This window comes from Colossoma macropomum, unplaced genomic scaffold, assembly GCF_904425465.1.
Source record: "Colossoma macropomum unplaced genomic scaffold, Colossoma_macropomum, whole genome shotgun sequence".
Taxonomy (NCBI): Eukaryota; Metazoa; Chordata; class Actinopteri; order Characiformes; family Serrasalmidae; genus Colossoma; species Colossoma macropomum.
In genome coordinates, this window is record NW_023494786.1 from 34,490,527 (window position 1) to 34,512,773 (window position 22,247).

At 40.4% G+C, this 22,247-nt stretch overlaps 1 protein-coding gene across 2 annotated transcripts in view; it reads right to left on the minus strand.

Moving 5' to 3' along the window:
* Positions 1–22,247, minus strand: part of tnika (TRAF2 and NCK interacting kinase a) — a 101,000-nt gene that overhangs the window by 73,653 nt on the left and 5,100 nt on the right. For both annotated transcript variants that reach the window (XM_036565422.1, XM_036565423.1), the window contains exon 2: positions 10,586–10,651. In XM_036565422.1, coding sequence (XP_036421315.1) covers positions 10,586–10,651 — 66 coding nt within the window. The remainder of the gene's footprint in view (positions 1–10,585; positions 10,652–22,247) is intronic.

Sequence of the window (22,247 nt, forward strand, 5' to 3'; positions counted from 1 at the left end):
AGGAGAGAGAATAAGATTCGCTTTAATAACGGAAGTCTGGTTCTGTTTTGGAGCGAACGATCGTCAGGCGGGTTCTACCAGCTCCAGACTGAATCGTGTGATTTTAGACGCCATTAGCCGTTTAGATCTAAATCGTGCAGAAATGGAACAAAGACAAACAAAACAAACAAAAACAGAGCAGACTGTGTGTCGGGTTCCTACCAGGGCTTTATCTGAACGTTCCTCTGAAGGAGATTGAGAAGATACTCAGAAAAACAGAGGGTCAGCGCGGACACACAGACAGAACAGTGACTGTATTAACACACAAACATCACAGTAAAGCACTCAGAGCTGGAATCGTACACACTGCGCTATAATCGTACACACTGCGCTATAGAACATTTACACGCACTGGACACTGAATTTTGAGTGCTGAGCAAATTCAAGTTTCTTCATGACCTTACAAACGTCCAGATCTGGAATGTTGGACTTCCGAATGCTCTCTGAGCTCTAAATTACTGTGTTACTGATACACAAAACGCCACAGTATTATATGACACAATATGATGCAATATGGCACACCATTACATAATGACACACCATTATACAACACAATACAGTATAACACAATACCATACACCATTATATAATACGACACACAACTATACAATACGATACAATACGATGCAACACACTATTACACAATGACACACTATTAATGACACTATTATACAATACTATACACTATTAAATACTATACAGTATTATACAATATGGCACAAAACGACACACTATTATACAATACAATACAATACGATACAGTATAACACAACACGACAGCATTATACAACACACTACTATACAATACGAAACAATACGACACAATAGGACACGATGTAACAATACGATATAACACGACGCAATACAGCACACTATTATACAATATGACACAGCATGACAAGACAAAACATGACACAATACAACATCACATGAGGTGAATCAACATAATACACTGTTATATGACACAATACCATACAGTACGACCTTATATGACACACTACCATACAGTACGACCTTGTATGACACACTGTTATATGACACAATACCATACAGTACAACCTTATATGACACACTGTTATATGACACAATACCATACAGTACGACCTTGTATGACACACTGTTATGACACAATACCATACAGTACAACCTTATATGACACACTGTTATATGACACAATACCATACGATATAGTATAACACAATACGACCAAATACAACCCATTATAATATATTACAACACAATACAACACACTGTTATGCAATATTATACAATACCACATACTGTTATAAGATACAGTACGACACAATACGCTATAATACGACACAATACAACACACTATTATACAATACGACACAATACAATACAACCCAATACGACGTAATCCGACACAATCCGACACACTGTTATACGACACAATACAATACATACAATACAGTACGACCCAATACGACACAAGACAACCCAATACGATATAACACGACACAATACAGCACACTATTATACAATATGACACTATACGACAAAGCAAAACATGACAATACAATAAAATATGACGTTATCACATACGATACATTATGTTATAACACAACACAAAATCTCTTTAATGGTAAATAAAGTCTGAATCATCTGATTTTAGACGCCGTTAGCCGTTTAGATCTGAATCGTGCAGGAATAAAACAAAGACAAACAAAACAGCAACAAAACAAACAAAAACAGAGCAGAGTGTGTGTCGGGTTTCCACCAGGGCTTTATCTGAATGTTCCTCTGAAGGAGATTGAGCAGATACTCCATCAGGAGGGAAACAGAGAGGGTCAGCACGGAGAGAGAGACAGAACAGTGACTGCATTAACACACAAGCACACAGCACTCGGAGCTGAAACCTTACACACTGCGCTATAGAACGCTTACAGAAGACGTAATAGTCCAGTGTGTGTAAAGTTTCTGATTCAATTTCATACATTGTTTTAGTTTATAGACGGATGATTCTGCTGAACTGGTTCAGAGTCAGAGCTGAAACACATTTGGGATTTTAACTGATTTGGACTTTAGACTAAAATCCTGTTGCTCTGAGTGACTCTAAACCTGAATTATGATTATTTTATTAAAACTAATGATTGAACATTCCATTTTGTCACTACCAAAACAATCATAACTCTACCAAACTGTACCGAATGTTTCAGTAGTGACTGTTTCAGTGACAATTTTAGCTCATTTTAAGCTCCAAAACACAGCTTTGAACAGCTTTTCACACAGAAAATCATCATATTTTACATTAAAACACTGATTTTCAGACTTTGGGACTCAATTTACTTCAAAACAGTGGGATCTAACTGCTCACCATGTGGCCGTGAGGGACAGGGATGCAGCCTCACTTCCTGCTCTAGAATGCAGGGGCGTGGCTAAAATAAGGCCCCGTCCAAAGACTAAAACTCTGTGTTTCAGTAGTGACATGAAAATGTGGTAAAGCATTTTTTACATTTAAAAATGAAACTCTAAATCTTTCAACTTGAATATTAATCAAAAATAAAAGTACCCTATAAATGATATAGCACAATCGTTTTATATTAGAATATGATTGTAAAATGATTAAGTCCACATAATGTAGCCCAGTAAAACCACATCTCTCTCTCTCTCTCCTTCTCTCTCTCCCCCTCTCCCTCTCCCCTCTCCCTCGCTCTCTCTCTCTCTACCTTCTCTCTCTCTCTCTCTCCCTTCTTCCCCCCCTCTCTCTCATTCTCTCTCTTTCTCTCCCTCTCTCTCTCCCCTCTCCCTCCCTCTCTCACTCTCTCTCTCTGTCTCTCTCTCTCATTCTCTCTTTCTCTCTCTCTCTCTGTCCCCTCTCCCTCTCTCTTCTTTCTCTCTCCCCCCCCTCTCGTTCCCTCTTTCTCTCTCCCTCTCTCTCTTTCTCATTCTCTCTCTTTCTCTCTCTCTCTCTCTCTGTCCCCTCTCTCTCCCTCCCTCTCCCTCTCTCTTCTTACTCTCCCCCTCTCTCTCTCCCTCTCATTCTCACTCTCTCCCTCTCTCTGTCCCCTCTCCCTCCCTCTCCCTCTCTCTTCTTTCTCTCTCTCCGTCTTTCTCTCCCCCTCTCTCTCTCCCTCTCAGTTCAGTTCAGTTCAATAAGCTTTATTGGCATGACCATATTCAGCTACAGTATTCCTCTCTCTCCCTCTCTCCCTCTTTCTCTCTCTCTCCCTGCAGACGCAGAGGGAGGGATTTTTATAGAAGCTCAGTCAGAAATAGGTCAATGTCATCCAAAATAACTTAAAACACTCTGCGTCTGTTCTCAGATCAGCCCCGACAGTGCGGATCCAGAGACGCCAGCGTTTTATTCCCATCCCTCCCTGCAGAGACGGAGAGGAGCAGGTATTCCTCTCTGATCCTCTCAGAACCTTCTACAGATGTGCATGAGCTTCTCATAACACCCAAATACACATCATTACTGCACAATTAATCAGGTGTACAGTGAACCAGACACACAAGATCATTAAAGATATATTAGTGATACATGCACTTATAATGCACACACTGTAATGTACAGTACATACACACATATATGTGTATGTATGTATGTATGTATGTATGTATGTATGTATGTATGTATGTATATATATATATATATACACACACACACACACACACACACACACACACACACACACATACATATATATACACACATACACACACACACATATGCATATATACATATATGTCGCTGCTGTCTGAACAAAACCTCGTATCTCCATTTTTGCTGTTTTTCAGTTTTTGCTATAATCTGAAAATGCCTGTTGCTCTTTACATTGTGTGTAAATGTCATGATGAATGGACCAAAAGAAACGACTCAAAATGACTTGGAAAAAAGTCTGGTTCCATTGACTTACATTAAAAGTAAAGTATGTTTTTTCCTTCTCCTGTCAAGTTATCATTTTGGAGATTTGAGGTTTTCTTCCAACAGTGATAAGTGTGTGTGTGTGTGTGTGTACATTATATACATATGTGTACAATTGTATATTTTTGCTTATTATTTTTTTGTCATTGGTACCAACACCCTAACAAAATAAAAACAAATCTGATGTTTTCTGAGGAATAGTATAACTGCAGATGTTAAATGTCTGAAACCACAGCTGGACACATCAGCCACAACCACAGCTCCTGTTCTGTCCTGCTGAAGCGTGTGGGAGAGTGGACCGCACCTGGACTCTTCTGTGGGGGAAAGTCTGTTTCTTTTTTAGGTTATTTTTACAGGCACTTTAATTAGCGCCAGCAGTCAGTCAGGCTGGGGTAATGGACTGTGAGCTTTAGCACTGGAGCTACAAGCCTAACAAGTAATTAGCATGGTGCTAACCGCACGCCTACATCATCGAAGCGTGCAGAGTTGTTCAGGAATCTCTAACAGACTGATTACGTGGTCTCTGGTGCTGTTTAGGGTCGAGCAGACTGAGTAATTCTGATATTAGAGCCTCTGTAAGAGTTTATGAGCGGATTTTCGGGGAACTGCAGGGAAGCAAACAGCGTCCCAAAGTAAAAGGTCCTCAGCCGGATTTAATGAAGAGCTGCTGGGTTTCTTCTGAGGTGAAAGCTCCAAACTGTATCAGCACACAGAGGAAACAATGTGAAAACATGCTTTATTATCTAAAAAAATGAACAAGGGGAAGTGATAGGAGCTAATGAGCTAATGCTAACACTACAGATCACTTGATGGCAGTTTAATATACCACAAGGTTACAGTCAGAAACATGACGATGAGCTCAGGAGGCCGTCTGTAGTCTCAGGTCTTACAGGGTTAAGTGGGTGTGATGTGGAAATTGTCCAATACGCAGAAACCGTCGCGGCTTGACGTGACTCAGCAGAGAGAAGATGATGATGGAGTCAGTAAAAAAATCCCAATAACCTCTCTGACTCTCTCTCTCTCTCTCTCTCTCTCTCTCTCTCTCGGCTAAGCTACGGTTAAGCTGTGCCCCAGATTCTGCCTCCTCTGAGACCCCCACCATCTCCTCCTGGTTGACAGACTGACACGGGTCCCACCATCGCTTCACTACAGCAGGACATGACAGAAACAAGCAGCAGTTTTTTTTCCTAATATTTTAAGTCAATTTACAAACAACCAAAACCACAATCATCATGCAGTTCCTCCAAAGCAGCTTCAAGAAGTCACGTTATTTAAGAGAAAAAAAGAGGGGAACCAGGTGGTGGTGGAGGGGGGGGGGTATAACATTACACTGTATTTTGATATTTTGTTACTGAAAAACTTCAAAAATACACCCTTAATGAAAAAAACGCTTCTAGTAAGTTATATAAACACAGCCATATGCAAAAGACTGAACTGCCCAGTGAGCACTGGGATAGGCTTCAACACCCCCCCCCTCATAACCCAGGAGGATTAGCGGGTCAGATGAAGAATGAATGCATGAATGAACGAATGAACAAACCGAAGGAACAGACCAACCAACCGGTTCAACACATCCTCTACAGAGAACAGACCATGAAATTGAATTTTACTGCATATTTTAGTGCACAATTTCTATTTATTTGCTGAATTGTACACATAAAAAAATATAATAAACATTTTGCACAGGCTACATTTTATCATGTGTCTTTGTCCACACGTTACATTACACCACCACTTGGAAAGAAATATCTTTACATTAACTTCCACTGTAATTTAAGAATGACTTTCCTTCTCCTGTAAAGTTACCATTTTGGAGATAAGAGGTTTTGTTCCGACAGCGACTAAATACAAGTCCCCCCTGTCCAAAAAAGTTGGGACGCTGTGCAAAATGTGAATAAAAACAAAATGCAATGATGTGCAAATCATTTCAACCCTATATTTGATTGAAAATAGTACAAAGACAACATTTCAAATATTGAAACTGAGAAACTTTATTGTTTTTTGAAAGATATAAGCGAAATGTAAAATGGAATTTACTGCATATTTTAGTGCACAATTTCTATTTATTTGCTGAACTGTACACATTAAAAAGTATACAAACATTTTGCACAGACCACATTTTAAATAGTGCACTAAATTGTAGAAATGTAGAAGTGTGTTTTCTGTAGAGGATGTGTTCACTTATGTGAAAATCAATAAAACGTGTAATTTGACTCAGTGTGTACAGTTACAACGGCTGCTTAGTTACTTTTGTGCTCTGAATAAGTCGTGTTCAGGCTTTTAGTCCATATGTGGTGGTGATGAACTCTGAAGAGATTTTTCCCCCTGTAAGGAGCTGCTCCACTCCGAGGTCGAATCACTTAGCAAACGCCTCGTTGCTGTGTTTATCAGTGAAGCTGGAATTCCGATTGGTCAAAATCAGAAGCAGAAGTTCAAATATGAGCAGTGTACCAACGACAAAGGGGCAGGACTGGGCCCCCGATCACAGCCCCACCACTGCTCTCCACAGCCTTGATTTAACAGACATTGATTGTGTTGAAGCCTTCAGGAGCACCACAGTGACTGCTGTCCTTGTCAAAAAGCAGCTCACGACTCAGGCTTATCAGCCCTTGACCCAATTACACATTCACCCCGTGGTACTCGGACAAAGAAGGAAAGGAAAAAAAAAACAAAGGAGCGAGGGAACTTCATTAAGGAAGCTGGACGCTGCTCTCTCAACCCTGCCACCCAAAATCCTTAAAGAGGAGGCACACAGTTTCTCACCCTCAGACCTCACACGCCGGCGTGCCACAGGGCTCTGTTCTCGGCCCTGCTGAGTTCCCTCAGCAAATCTGGAAACGCTGCTGTTCTGGTGTGAAAATAAGCAACAAAAGGGCTCAGAAATCAGCCACCATACAAATCTCTCACTGTCGCACTGACTGAGCTGCTGAAATAACCAGATTCTGCTTTCTATAACTGCACAGAAGACCTGCAAGACCGGCACAATGTAGATAAGGACTGCAGCAAACATATAAATGGTTGATAGAATTGTATGTATTGTTCAGTCTAATTAACGGTTTGACATTTTTTGAAAAAACTGATTTATGTAAAATTATTTTACTAGCAAATTTGTCTTTGTCAGGAATGACATCAAATAAACACTAGACTCATACTTCTAAAATTACATTTAAAATTACATTCTTAAAAAAAGTACAGAATATATGACTTTATTAATGCATTTTTAATGCCTGGTATGTATTCATGAGTGGTGTTAGGAATCAAAATCATAATCGCAGATGTTATAAAATGACAGCTTTTGTTCTAAAATCTGATCATCTTTCTCGATAAAATGATAAAAAATAAACACACAAATGACATCGACTGAATTCTGTATTAATCCAGCAAGTCATTAAAACCATTGTTGCTCACCATCCTACCTACCAAAGAGTTTCACATAAAAGTGGATTTTATAACGTTACACTGTATTTTACTAAAATACTAAAAGACAATAAGAAAAGAAAATAATTTCATAAGTGTTATATAGCATTAAAATATATATGGGTGTTGGGGGGGTTGGGGGTAGAATAACTTTCTGGTGGGCCAGTTTGGCCTCAAGAGCCATACTTTGGGAAACCTGACATGAGATTAGATTAGATTAGATTAGATTCAACTTTGTTGTCAGTACAGGTACAGAACCAATGAAGGGCAGATAGCATCTAACCAGAAGTGCCAAATTCAGTTTTATTTACATAAGAAGTGCAGGAAAGTAACCGACAATTGACAGATACAGATGTTGTAAGAATAAATGTAATATGCATACTGAGTAAGCGGAGAGAATGCAAATGTGGGTAATGTGTACTGTGAGAGCAGCATATGTAAAATGATAAGTATGCAGAGTAAATAAATGTACAGTAACTGTCTGTACATATATGAATAGTGCAGTAATAGACTGTACAAACATAAATAGTGCAATAATGCCAGGCCATAAAGTACAGGTTTAAGTATACATTGCTGTGATGTAAGTCAATGGAACCGGACATTTTTCCAAGTCATTTGGGTCGTTTCTTTTAGTCCATTCATCATGAAATTTACACACAATGTAAATTTTCACATTATGTCAAAACCTGAAAAACTCCCAGGAAATTCCCAGGCCAACAGCGCTGATGATGGACTAATCCTTACAGGCCTAACATGATTAAGACTCATAAGAACACAACACGCAGGCGTCGGCCAGGCTGCATACAGTTAAACACACTCGAACACCCTTCATCTGGCAGCCTGAGTCCTTCAGAGCTCTGCTGTCGAACAGACACACTGCTGACTGACCATATGGTAACAGCAGGAGGAGATAAAGCAGAGTGAATGTGGGCCAATCCCTCCAGCACTGACACCACCGTACACTGGGACACAGACACACAGACAGACAGACAGACAGACAGACAGACAGACAGACAGACAGGGAGGGCTGGGGTGGGGTCTTGTCCCTTTGCCTCTTCCTGCGGGCCCCCTAGTGGTCTTTCCAACAGCGGAATAGAAATCGAATGTGATATTTTTCATTAATATATCGCTGCTGTTGGAAGAAAACCTGGTATCTCCATTTTTGTCATTTTGCTTAGAAAAAAGTCTGGATCCATTGACTTACATGAACAGTAAAGTATGTTTTTTGCTTCTCCTGTAAAGGTCTTATTTTGGAGATACTAGGTTTTGTTCTGACAGCAGCGATAACTTAGGGATGCACTGATGACAGTTTTCTCCTTCCTACAGTGATACCAGATTCTTATGTATCGATTCCTTATGCATGAATTCAGCAAGTAAACAAGAATTGTGCATTGAAATGAGTGGAAGTGTGTTCTCTGAAACTTTTTTCACTTAGAATACCACGGACATTGACTGGGGGGTGCCAAGACTTTTGCACACGTTTGTAATTAGCACAGTATGGAAGCTAAAATGAAGTTTAGGCACTTTAAAACACACAATTATCAAAACAAGCAAAATATCACGGTCATGCAAAAACATTGTATCTCCACTGTTGCCTTTTATTTTGGGGATGAATATTCCAGCTGTTTTTTGTATTGTGTTAAAATTTTGTGATAAACAGACCAACAGAAATGATCCAAAACTACTTGGAAAGAAATATTTTTACATCAACTTCGACTGTAATTTAAGACTTTTTTCCGAAATACAAGTACAACCCCATTTCCAAAAAAGTTGGGACGCTGAGCAAAATGTAAATAAAAACAAAATGCAATGATTTTTTTTCAAATATTTTTCAAAAAACAATAACAATTCTCAGGTTCAGCATTTGATATGTTGTCTATGTACTATTTTCAATGAATATAGGGTTTAAATGATTTGCACATTCTGCACAGCGTCCCAACTTTTTTGGAAAGGGGGTTGTATTAAGTGGAACACAAAGAATGATAAAAAAAGTAAAATGAGGAAAACAAAATCAACTAAGACACTAAAATCAAATCTAAAATGTATATAATTTGTGGATGTACTGCGCTGCAGGTGTAAGTGTGAGTGTATGTTGTGTTTATATGGGATTCACAGTAAGCATTAACCTGCCTCTCCTCTGCTGGAGGTCCATTCTCTGTGTGTGTGAGAGGTTTTATAGTGTGGTGGTCAGTAATGGACTGAGCAGTAGAGCAGCAGAGAGACAGAGAGACAGAGTGAGTGCTGTAAATGTGCCGAGCTGAATTATCTGAATTATTTAAAGCTCTGCTCACAGCCTCGGGCCCCTCCAGCACGGCTTCCTCTCTAACGCCGTCTGTCCGTCCAAACCGCTTACGCCGGACACGTTTTAATCACACTACACTAAAACTACAACAGCGAGCAGAATTACATCCCAAACCACCCAGACACACACATCCAGCCATTTGGGAGATTGTAGGATGAACAGCAACGGAGCAGAGTGCTGAGCGGATTACGTTTCTTCAGGAAATTTCTTCTGGTACGATTCAGAATTATTAAAAAATAAAAGATGTAATGAAAACTGTAACAGGAGGAAGTACATTAGTGTAATATAGAAAATAAAAACAATACACCAATGTTTTCTTATAGATTTATAATAGATAAAACATTCCAATATCCAATATTCCAGTATTTCAGTATGTGTTTTTGCATGCCTAACATTACAGTAGTATGCAGGTAATGAAACAGTAGAAGCCATATCGCCCCCTACACTTCCTGTAGTGTATTACAGTCTGTCAGAGTGACTGTGTGGATCATATGAACATTATAGAGCGCTTTTTAAATGAAACAGTAGAAGCCATGTCGCCCCCTACGCTTCCTGTAGTGTATAACAGTCTGTCAGAGTGACTGTGTGGATCATATGAACATTATAGAGGCTTTTTAAATGAAACAGTAGAAGCCATATCGCCCCCTACACTTCCTGTAGTGTATTACAGTCGGTCAGAACCTGTTCGAACAAACACTGTCAACACTAAGTTGGATCAGTCAAGCAACCTTATCAGGTATCAGCAAAGTTTTGTGGTTCTAGCTCGAAAGCTGTAGAAAAAGAAGCGACGCAAAATTTTGACCACAGAATAATAATAAGAAGAAAACAAACAACAGTAAGTTGGCCTGAAAAACAGTCTAGCGAATCATAAAATGCGCACAGAGCGAAAAGCGGACCGAGGAACACAGCTAATAAGAAGAAGACAATGATGTTCTTACCTTGTACACCTGACCGTATGTGCCGTTGCCCACTTGCTCCACCAGTTCAAAGATTCCAGCAGGGTCCTGGAGAGAGGACAGCATGAGGTCAGCATTTACCACAACAATGCACAGTCATAAACACACACTGGGGACCTTTAAATCAAGAAATTGGCAGAAAAATTTACACAATACAGCAAATGTAGTCGATCAACTGGGACGTGTTTGGTGTTTGATGTTTGATCCTTTAGTTTTAGCACTGGAGCTACGAGGCTGATGTAGCAAACAGATAACGAAAGCTTTTATGGCACCAATTAGCACAGGCCTCAAACTGTGCCGACTGTATGACACACTGTAATCAGAAACAACAGGACGGACAAATTCAGACTGCTACTATATTTAGCTAAGCTATTCTTGTGTTTCGCATGACGTCACACTGCCATTCTGTGGACTGAATCAGGGAGTGACTGTGCTGCGTGACGCCTTCAATCTGCTGTGCTTTGTGAATGATTCACCTGTAAGACGCGACAGAAGCTGAGAGACGAGAGACACACAGACCTTTAATTCAGTGTTTCAGACTCCAGGCTTGGAGCCCCTGCACTGTATAGTTTAGTGTTTCTCTCTGCTGTTCACCTCGTTCAGCTCAGGAAGGGATTAATCAGCTAATAATATCAGGTATTTTAACCAGGAAACCACAGTTATGCAGTGCAGGGGTTTCAGGACTGGAGCTGAACTCTGAACTAACTGCACCAGCAAACTTACAGAATCACGTCTGTCGAAACACGACGCCGTTTTCCGACCCACGACATTCAGTCTGATATTTAACGCTTATGTTTCTCCATTCAAACCTCATTTAAATCAGAAACAGAGAGTAAAGTTATACCAGCTGTCTGCAGCTCCGTTAGGGGGCGACTGTTCATCTCTCAGCTGATAACATTAGATAAAGATATCTAAAGGCCAGCATTGATCACATCTGTGTTAATTAGCTGATGTCGTTCGCCTCGTTTTCTCCTCTTTATGCAACACCATGGGATCCTTTACCCACCCTGACGTGAAGAGACGGTGGGTTTCTGTGCTGTTAAATGCTTTGAGGGACTCTCCAGAATAGCGAGGGGCTGAGTATGAGATAAATATATCAGGAAAACACTAATTTGGTAGCTTTCCACCAGTTTAAGTGGGACCAGGAGTTCAGGAGAGTAATTTTAGCTATCTTTTGCCTCTAGTTACACACATTAGGGTGGAGCAGCAAAGCTAGAAATTTGGTCCCAAATATGACGGCTACAAGAGAAAACTCATGTGACTGAAACCCTCAGATAGCTACGTCTGTAGATAACAGCGTATCATACAGTGTCAGAAACCACATAATCAAGACTGTATGAGATACTGAACACCTCCACATGCTTGAGGCATACAGTCAGCACCATGCTAACTACGTGGGGGGGGACTAACTAAAGCTGTTCTGTGGAAATGAAGACGTTCCTGCGGCTTCCTCTCATAAACAGAGTGATGAAGGTTATGGTACAGAACAGTAATTATCTCTCAGAGAGCGCTGATATTCATCACCACTCAACTGCATCCCACAGCAGACGAGGCCGTTCATCACTCCCCTCACAGAGTCAACAGCACTCAGACAGCTCAACTGAGGGTAGTGCTCAGATCCCACATCGAGAGGCGGAGCACTCAGCCAGACGGACCCTCAAACCCAACAGCTCCCCTTCAAAATAACCACACACTGTAATCCACAACTCACGTCTTGTCAAAATACCAAATGTACTCAAATTAATCACCACAATAATTGAGAGAGAGAGAGAGAGAGAGAGAGAGAGAGAGAGAGAGAGAGAGACAGAGAAACAGAGAGAGAGGAGAGAGAGAGAGAGAGAGAGAGAGAGAGAGAGAGACAGAGAAACAGAGGGAGAGAGAGAGAGAGAGAGAGAGAGAGAGAGAGAGAGAGAGAGAGAGAGAAGAGAGAGAGAGAGAGAGAGGAGAGAGAGAGAGAGAGAGAGAGAGAGAGAGAGCGAGAATAAACTACATAGAGATATATTATGCTGAGAACGGTTATCAGTAAATTCCACACGTTCAGCTTCGTCATTCCTGTAACAAAGATCAGCAGTGTTGGGTTCCTGACCACTACTGACCACATCCTCCCTGCACTGTCTACAACCAAGACAACTCGTCTCAGGAATAAGTTTCTCTTCTTACGTCTGTATATCGTGGAGAGTCTACAGGATCCTCTAGGTTCTGTAAGAATGTGTAGTAAATGTATAACAATGATACATCACTGTTCACAGTGGTGGTGATAGGAACCAGACGTCCACCTCTAAAAGCTCCCTCACAGAAAGTTCCTACATGAAATGGTTATGAATTCACTGCCTGATGACTGAGACACTGTTTTATGATAGTTTAGAGAACTTAAACTCCATTCATGGTGGAGGGATACATGCAGGGCGCTGTGAGGCAAAATAGTCCCCAAAGAAAACTTATTATTTCAGATTTTCCACTATTTTCATCATCAACATTCCATATAAACTCAGAGGACTCGTGTAGATTCACTGGTGGTTCTGGATAGTAAATAAAATGCCTATATTTTTGTTGTAGTCATGGCGACCCCTGGTTCCTGGTTTTCATTTTAAAGCCTAAGCAGGTTTATTTATAAGAAAACAATATCATGTGTGAATATTTGTGACAATAACTAATAAACAATTAAAAATACTGTACACAAAGCCTCCCTCATCAGACACTGAGTCAGCCTGAGTGTTCGTATTACGAATGTGTGGAGAAAGATATCACAACAACTAGATATTTCTCCAAACTATCGCTTTAATTCTGTCCCTGATGACTCCCTGGTCTCATAACCCTGGATTGGAGTGGTGGGGGTTGGGGGGAGTAAATGGAGTGTGTTCTAGTTCTGCAGCTCTCTGGATTCTCCCTGTGTTTACTGAACCGAAATAACTCAGACGGGCAGAGAGACGACCAGAGCGTCACACTGCCTCACACAGCCTGCTTTTTCTGCTGTCTTAGCCCTGCTTTTCTCCTATTGGTGGATTTTTAGCCACGCTATTTTCCTATTGGTGGATTCTTAGCCATTCTGTTCTCCTATTGGTGGGTTTTTAGTCGTGCTGCTCTCCTTTTGGTGGATTTTAAGTCATTCTGTTCTTCTATTGGTGGATTTTTAGCCATTCTGCTCTCCTATTGGTGGGTTTTTAGTCGTGCTACTCTCCTATTGTTGGATTTTTAGTCATTCTGTTCTTCTATTGGTGGATTTTTAGCCATTCTGTTCTTCTATTGGTGGATTTTTAGCCTTTCTGTTCTCCTATTGATGGGTTTTTAGTCATGCTGCTCTCCTATTGGTGGATTTTTAGCCATATGTCTCTTCTATTGGTGGATTTGTAGCCATTCTGTTCTTCTATTGGTGGGTTTGTAGGTGTACTGTTCTCATATTGGTGGATTTGTAGCCATTCTGCTCTCATATTGGTGGATTTTTAGCCATTCTGTTATCCTATTGATGGAGTTTTTGCCATGCTGTTCTCCTACTGGTTGATTTTTTAGCACTGCTGTTCTCCTACTGGTTGATTTTTTAGCAGTGCTGTTCTCCTATTGGTGGATTTTTATTAGTGCCGTTTTCCTCTTGGTGAATTTTTAGCGCCGTCATTCTTCTATTGGTGGATTTTTAGTGTTGTCGTTCTTCTATTGGTTGATTGTTTAGCAATGTTGTTCTACTGGAGGATTTTAGCAGTGTCATTCATCTACTGGTTGATTTTTTAGCAGTGTCCTTCTTCTATTTGGATTTTACAGCAGTGTTGTTCTCTGATTGGTAGATTTTTAGTAGCGGTGTTCATCTATTGGTGGATTTTTACCCCTACTGTTTTCCTATTGATGGGTTCTTATCCATGCTGTTTCACCAGTGGTGAACTTTTGATTGTGTCATTATGTTTACAGGTGGGAATCTAAGTGTTTTGTTATGTTTTGCATGAAACAATAAATGAACGAGTTTTTAAACCAACACAAAATGAGATTTTTCCGTCACTGGGGCTGTTACCATGGTAACTCAGTTAACGCCAGGCACGGGCCTGCTATGGAAAAAGTTACCGAAGTAAGAAATGGACAAAAGTAATAAAGGACACAGCGGAGTGTGAAGGGAAAGCTGTAACAGCGCTATGACCAGCGTGAAGGCAGTGCTGTTCTGCTCCAGCGCGTCTCTGATTTAATAAGCAGAATAAAAAGCTGTTCTCTGAGGATTCTCTGAGAACCGCGTCTCAGATGTTCTTCAGACGGGCTTCTCTTCATGTTCAGAGAGATGTGAGCGGCAGCCTCCACTGATCTGGGTTCAGTTCGGCTCAGACAGCATCACCACAGCAGCTCTTTCACATCCAGACTCAAACGGCACAGACGGCGTTCGCCCTGATCGCGGAGGTCTGGAGTTAAAGCGACAGTCATACTTACATTTAGATTATATTAACACCCCCAGCTGATCAGCCAAGACGTGTTTGGTGTCTGGGGTTTGCATGGCAACGAAGTTATGAAGCTGAGGTAGCTAACAATTAAGGGAAGAATATGTGCACCAATTAGCATTGTGCTAATCGCTAACTGGCATGGACAAAGTTCAGGCTTTGGTGAACAACAGTGGAGTAAATTTCTCAGGTGAAATTTTCCTCTTAAAAAGAAGAAAACGTTCTAATTCAGTTCCACTTAAAATAACGCAGTTCTAATTTTCAACAAAAACAAACGCCATTTTCAGGTCAAACTGGATGGACGATGGGCCACATGACTGCACCAAACTGCAAGAGATTTGGGATTTGGGTGGTCCTGTAGGCTGCAAGACAGTTCATACTAACAGTTCATTTAGAAAACCAAACTTAATCTTGATATTAAAATCAAAAGGCAAAAAATCCCTGAATGACTAAGTGGTTGAGATGTAAACAGAGTGGTTTGGTGAGAAACTTACTGTTCACAGTGGTGGTGATAGGAACCAGACGTCCACCTCTAAAAGCTCCCTCACAGAAAGTTCCTACATGAAATGGTTATGAATTCACTGCCTGATGACTGAGACACTGTTTTATGGTAGTTTTATAAAAGATGTTTTTCATTCTAAAACTACACACACAGGGTGTTGTGGGGCAAAGAAAACTACTGTGTTTCCTATCACTGTGTAAAAGAGGCCTGAACTGCTGGATGCAATGCGACTGAGACACATTCAGAACACAAATCACGTTGCTATAGAAACACTTATTATTGATCTGTCTATTAGAGGAACAATAAAAGGCCACTGAAGTATTAAGTATATTCATATTTCTGTGTTTATATATATTTTAAAAGGTAGGCTGTGACACAAACTGAAAAAGAATCAGATTTGGTTAAAGCAAAAAATGTTATCTTAGTGAGTGTAAACATCTTAAATGTAGTCAGTAAATTTAATATTACTCATTATGAGTCTGTTATATGAATATTATAAGATTATTCCACCTGTTTCTGTACATTTTTACTTGTTTTAAGTGATTTTATCTGGTGAAAGTGTCTTATTCCATTGGCAGATTAGTTTACTTGTTTTAGAAATAATGAAGATAATTTTGCTCATTTCGAGAAATAATGATTAAAACAAGTAACATGATCTGCCAATGAAATAAGATACTTTTATAAGATAAAACTGCTTAAAAACAAGTAAAAATGTCTAGAAATAAGTTAAATAATCTCACAATATTCTTACGACAGTCTCATAAGTGAGAAATCTTAGATTTATTGACTACGTTTAAGATGTTTACTCTCACTAAGATACATTTTCTGCAGTGAACAGCAGCAGCAGTGTAAAATCGTATTACCAAATGAGAAGAGTGGACTGAAAGGCAGACACTGACCATTTTTGCACTGACCTTATTAAACACTCTCAGTTCCTTCATTACTAAACCGCTGCTGGAGAGACTAGCGTTAGCTTTCTGCTAATGACACAACACCTTTTCCTATTGCACTCTTACTTCCCCTGTGTCTAGAGCTCTCCACCCACACAGACTGCGACAGACGCACACCGAAATTTTGATCACTGAGCATTTTCAGGCAACATTACTCAAAAACGGCTCTTTCTGTTTTTGGCCAAAACAGAAAAACAGCCATAGTTTTTTATTAATTTTTTTAACGTAGACCAGATTTAACTCTTATTATATAATTTTAACAGTAATAAACACAATAAACAGTGATTATAAATGCTGTTTGTTTCACACTCCTGTGCTGGTCAGCACAGATCAAAGCTCAAACAGTTTGAGGGGTCCGAAACACAGCCCACCTTACAAACTGCAAGTAAGTATAATGACAATAGTAATAATTCACTCACATCCTTGGAAGATGCACCTTCACCAAGTTTAGACTGAGGTCTCTTTAAATTCTCTTTATAATCAGCAGATTCATCTGCTCAGGGAAGGGGGCCGAAGCACAACCCACGCTACAGAATGTTCTTTCACACGTCGGGGTGCAATTACACATTTCCACCAGAGGGGTCTCCAAATCCCCAACACTAACGTACTGCAGCTTTAATAAATCATTTTAATGGTAATGAAATTGAGAAGCAGTGACTAAAATGTTAAATTCAAAATATTAAATAAATTAAATAAAAATCAGATTTCAGTTTTGACCAAATTTTCATGTCTTCATGCATCACTTGTCTGTGATTGGTTAGAGGGCTCATTTGCATGTTATATCAATCTGTGAAATCAGTATTGAAGACTACACTGTTAGTAATAAAGGTTCTGTTCAGGTACATTTTTTGTTCATCAAGGTTTAAACAGTGTAAATGTTCCCTCAAAGGTACAACAGTGGTTTTAAGGTCTGATTGTGAACCTTAAATAAGTTTTTCCAGGTGAAAAGTTCGTATTTGTACCTTTTCATAACCGAATGTTTTAAACAGAACAGTAAAATAAAAGCCTGGAGGCGAGACGGGGTGTGTGGAGTCAGTACAGCTTAGAACATATCATTTCAGTGGATTATGGTTCAGTTATGTTCCCTGACTAAAGGTACTGAGATGGACCCTTGAGGGTTCAAGAGGGGCACTGACCCAGTGACAGTTTAGCACCTTTATTTCTGGGTAACAAAGCAATACCAATCAATAACCGATGTACTGTGCAGCCCTAAAATTGATCTTTCCTCCAACCTTCTGGTCTGTAGTCGAGGCTGTAAATACAGTGGATCCACAGTGTGGTAAGCATCAGACAACTCAGCTGACTCACTTTCAGACTCAAGTCAAAGCTGACCTTCCAGAATGTGTGGTCAGCTCTTTTTCAGCGGAGCGGAAATGACCGACACTGCGTCTCTGACACTATTTCTGACGGCGAGATTAAAAAGGCAGAAGGGTCTGAGTTACTGAAACAGAGACTGTGTGTATAAATATGATTTATCATGAGAGGAACTTTACAGCAGAGGCCAAAAACCTCCTTACTCTCAATGGGAGTCAATGTAAAGAGCTTTGAATCCCAGTGATTTCAGAGCTCTTCTACTGGTCCACTCATCAGGAAACCCCCACACAGTGTGACGCACAGCTGCTGAGCTCAAATGATGCACACGCTTCAAAAACATGGTTCTTCAAGGGTTCTTTAGTAAAGAAAATGGTTCTATATAGGACCACGAACACCCAAAAGAACCCTTAGCATTATTAAAGGGTCCTCTGCATTGTGAAAGGGGTCTATACAGCACCAAAAAGGGTTCTGCTACTGTTACAAGCTTATATCGTAACAATAGCAGAACCCTATCTTGGTGCTATATAGAACCCTTTTCAAAAAGGTTCTATACAGAACCATCTACAGCATATTCTCCATCCATTTGAGGAACACTTTCACCATGCAGAGAACCCTTTAGTCATGCAAATGGTTCTTTTCTTATAGAACCATTTTCTTTAGCGCCTTTAAAGAGCCACCCTTTTTAAGAGTGCGACAAATTAATTTTATTTAAAATGAAGTTACTTATAACTTAGATTTCTTTGGAAAAGAACCTATATAGGGTTCTGCTATTGTTACAAGCCCATATCCTAACAACAGTAGAACCTTATATTGCTTCTTTTTGATGCAATATAGAACCCTTTTCAAAAAGGCTCTATACAGAACCATCTACAGAACATTTTCCATCCATATGAAGAAGCAAATAACCCTTTAATCATGCAAAGGGTTCTTTGAGTGTTCAAGGTTCTATAAAGAACCATTTTCTTTTCTTTTTTTTCAATTTTATTTAAAATGGAGATACTTATAACTTAGAACCTATATAGGGTTCTGCTATTGTTACAAGCTTGCATCATAACAATAGCAGAACCCTATATAGGTTCTTTTTGGTGCTATATAGAACCCTTTCCAAAATGTTCTACACAGAACCATCTACAGCACATTGTCTGTCCATTTGAAGATCTCTTTCACACTGTAAATGGTTCTTTGAGTGTTCAAGGTTAGAACCATTATCTTTTTTAAGAGTGTAGTAAAGCAAAAAAAAATGAAAATGGATATATATATATATATATGTAAACAGTGGAGGGCAACAATTTAATATTGTGATACTTTAAGAGGTTTTCATGATGCACAATATTTATTTTTGAGAGATCTGATCTGTTGGAACAGATAAAAAAGAACCAGTAGTGCAACATTTTAAAAATACTATCAAAAACAGTAATTTTTATTGAATATCTGGCACTAAATCCAGTTAAACAGGACTAATTTTGCTCTCTTTATAATGAAACATGCAGTGTCAGTGTTGGTCATGTACTGATGATATACACAATATGTTCAAAAAGCATATTATATTGTACTGTGACATAAATTATCACAGTGAGACAGTAATGAGTCTAGATGTGTAAGAGTTAACTGTCAGTACATTCTGGCTAAACACACACACACACACACACACACACACACACACACACACACATACACACACACACACACACACACACACACACACACAGAGAGTAAACCTCTCTGTGCCAGCTGCATCTGCAGGACCTGTCACACTCCTACTGTCTCACACTGAGAGTGATATCACCTTTTCTCACACTCGGCAGTGTGTGTGTGTGTGTGTGTGTGTGTGTGTGTGTGTGTGTGTGTGTGTGTGTGTGTGTGGTGGGGTGTGGTGTCTGCAAACGGGGAAACAAAACACACACTCACCCTGCTGAAAAGGGGGGCGCACCGATGTGGGAACCGTGGGCCGATACTGATAGACTGATGGTACTGATATACGTATCTGCTGATAGCTGATATCTAGAACTGATATTTGTGTTGTGCTTCAGTCATGCGCAAAAGTGTGAGCACCGCTGGGTCAGATTCCATGTCCTGTTGTTTTTCGAAGTGTAAATAAGTTGACACATCCTCTACCCAGAAGATTAAATTCAGCAAATAAACAGCAATTCTTTGCAATATCACATTTCAAAGTGGAGATCAGCTCCAGGTAGATAACCTGACCAAAACGAGGCTAAACAGATCATTACAGTACAGAGTGTACAATAAACAATAACTCAGAGCTTGAAATGTTTTTGATTTCAAACATATTGTATTACAAGTTACTACTGTAGAAGAAACAACAGTAACTGTTAATACCCGACTGATATCTGAGGCGACTGTGAAGGTTTAAATGGTGGTGCATTTACAGCGTGTCAGCATTCCAGTGTGTTAAATTCAGTAAATAAACAGTAAGGGTGTAGTAAAATGAGCAGAAGTGTGTCTCTGTAACTTATTAACACTCAGAGGATCAACAACAACATGGAGTTTGACCACAGGGCCAATCTCCAACACTGATATTTCTCATGAACCCGTCTGTTGATGGAAATACATAAAATGTATACACTGGGATTAAATCTACCAGCATCAGAAATACAAATACAGCATTTACTTCTGTGATAAATGCAGTAAAGTGAATGAAATGCAGATTAGTGCAGTAACTCTTATCTGGAGTCCAACAAACACATCACCACACATCAGTCTGAACTGCACTCTTAAAAATGATGGTTCTTTAGCAATGAAAATGGTTCTACGTAGAACTTTGAACGCTCCCTTCTGAACGGTTAAAGTGTTCTTTGCATCATGAAAGGATTCTTCATATGGTGCTGTAGATGGTTCTGTATGGAGCCTTTTTGAAAAGGGTTCTGTATCACACAAACTACATAGGGTTCTGCTACTGTTACGATACAAGCTTGTAATAGTAGCAGAACCCTATATGGGTTCTTTTCCAAAGAAATCTGAGTAATAAGTATCTCCACTTATAAAAATTTATTTTACTGCACTCGTACAGAAGATGGTTCTTCAAGGGTTCTTTAGTAATGACAATGGTTCTATATAGAGCCTTGAATACTCAAAGAACCCTTTGCATGATTAAAGGGTTGAACGTGCTACACATGGTTCTGTGTAGACCCTTTTTGAAAAGGGTTCTTCTACTGTTATTGTTAAAGCGATTTAAAAACACAAGCGCACAGCTGAAAACCCGCTTCGCTCTGACTGGACTCACGTGATGCTCGTTGCCATGGTAATGTCTACACTAAGTGGTTTTCTACGCATGTGCGTCATTTTGGATCAGATTACTTGTAGTGAGCATGTAAACAAAGATTTTCCATCAGATTGTTGAGTAGAGTGAGAATAAACACCTCAGTCTTAATCTATAATCGGAGTGTATTCAATCAGACTGGCCAAAATCTTTGCATGTAAACACAGACAGTGGTTCCCAGTGCACTACAGAATCCAGTCTAAAGTGGCACTGATGGTTTTCACAGCTTTGAAGTCTTATGCACCTGCGTATGCTGTGGACATGCTGTTGTATGCATGCGCCCTCAGGATCTTTAAGGTCTGCGTCCCAATCATTTTAACCGTTCTGCAGTCTCGCCTTAAACAGACAGGGGATCGTGCTTTTGCAGTCGCCCCACCAAGACTGTCTGTACGCTGTTGTGCTGATGGTGATCCTTTTTGTGTTTTATTGTAAAGCACTTGGGTTTTTTAGCTGATCTTCCGCTTTAATGCCCGTTCAGACGGCTCTGTGCTGCGCGGGGTGGAGGGGTGTAACAGCGGCTCAGTGGCGGCGGATGATGCCAGCGTGTGTTTATGAATGGTGGGGCTGCAGCGCTTCATTGAAGCATTTATCCTCCACATGAGTCACAGATCTGCTTCTGGGTGAACTGATTCTCTGCTCTCTCACCCACAGCTCAGCCAGACCACCGTTAACCGCCCAATTACGATGCTGTTTTATATGATTCTGCATCAGACTGGTCAAGAGGCTGTCCCTGATTGGCCAGGAGGCTGTCCCTGACTGGCCAGGAGGCTGTCCCTGACTGGTCAGACGGCTGTCCCTGACAGGCCAGGAGGCCGTCCCTGACTGGCCAGGAGGCTGTCCCTGATTGGTTGCGAGGCCGTCCCTGATTGGTCGCGAGGCCGTCCCTGACTGGCCAGGAGGCTGTCCCTGACTGGTCAGACGGCTGTCCCTGATTGGTCGCAAGGCTGTCCCTGATTGTTCAAAAGAATGTCCCTGATTGGTCAGGAGGCTGTCCCCGATTGGCCGCGAGGCTGTCCCTGATTATTCAAAATAAATGTCCCTGATTGTTCAAAAGGCTGTCCCTGATTGTTCAGAAGGCTGTCCCTGATTGGTCAGAAGGCTGTCCCTCACTGGTCAGAAGGTTGTCCCTGACCGGTCAGATGGCTGTCCCTGATTGTTCAAAAGAGTGTCCCTGATTGGTCAGAAGGCTGTC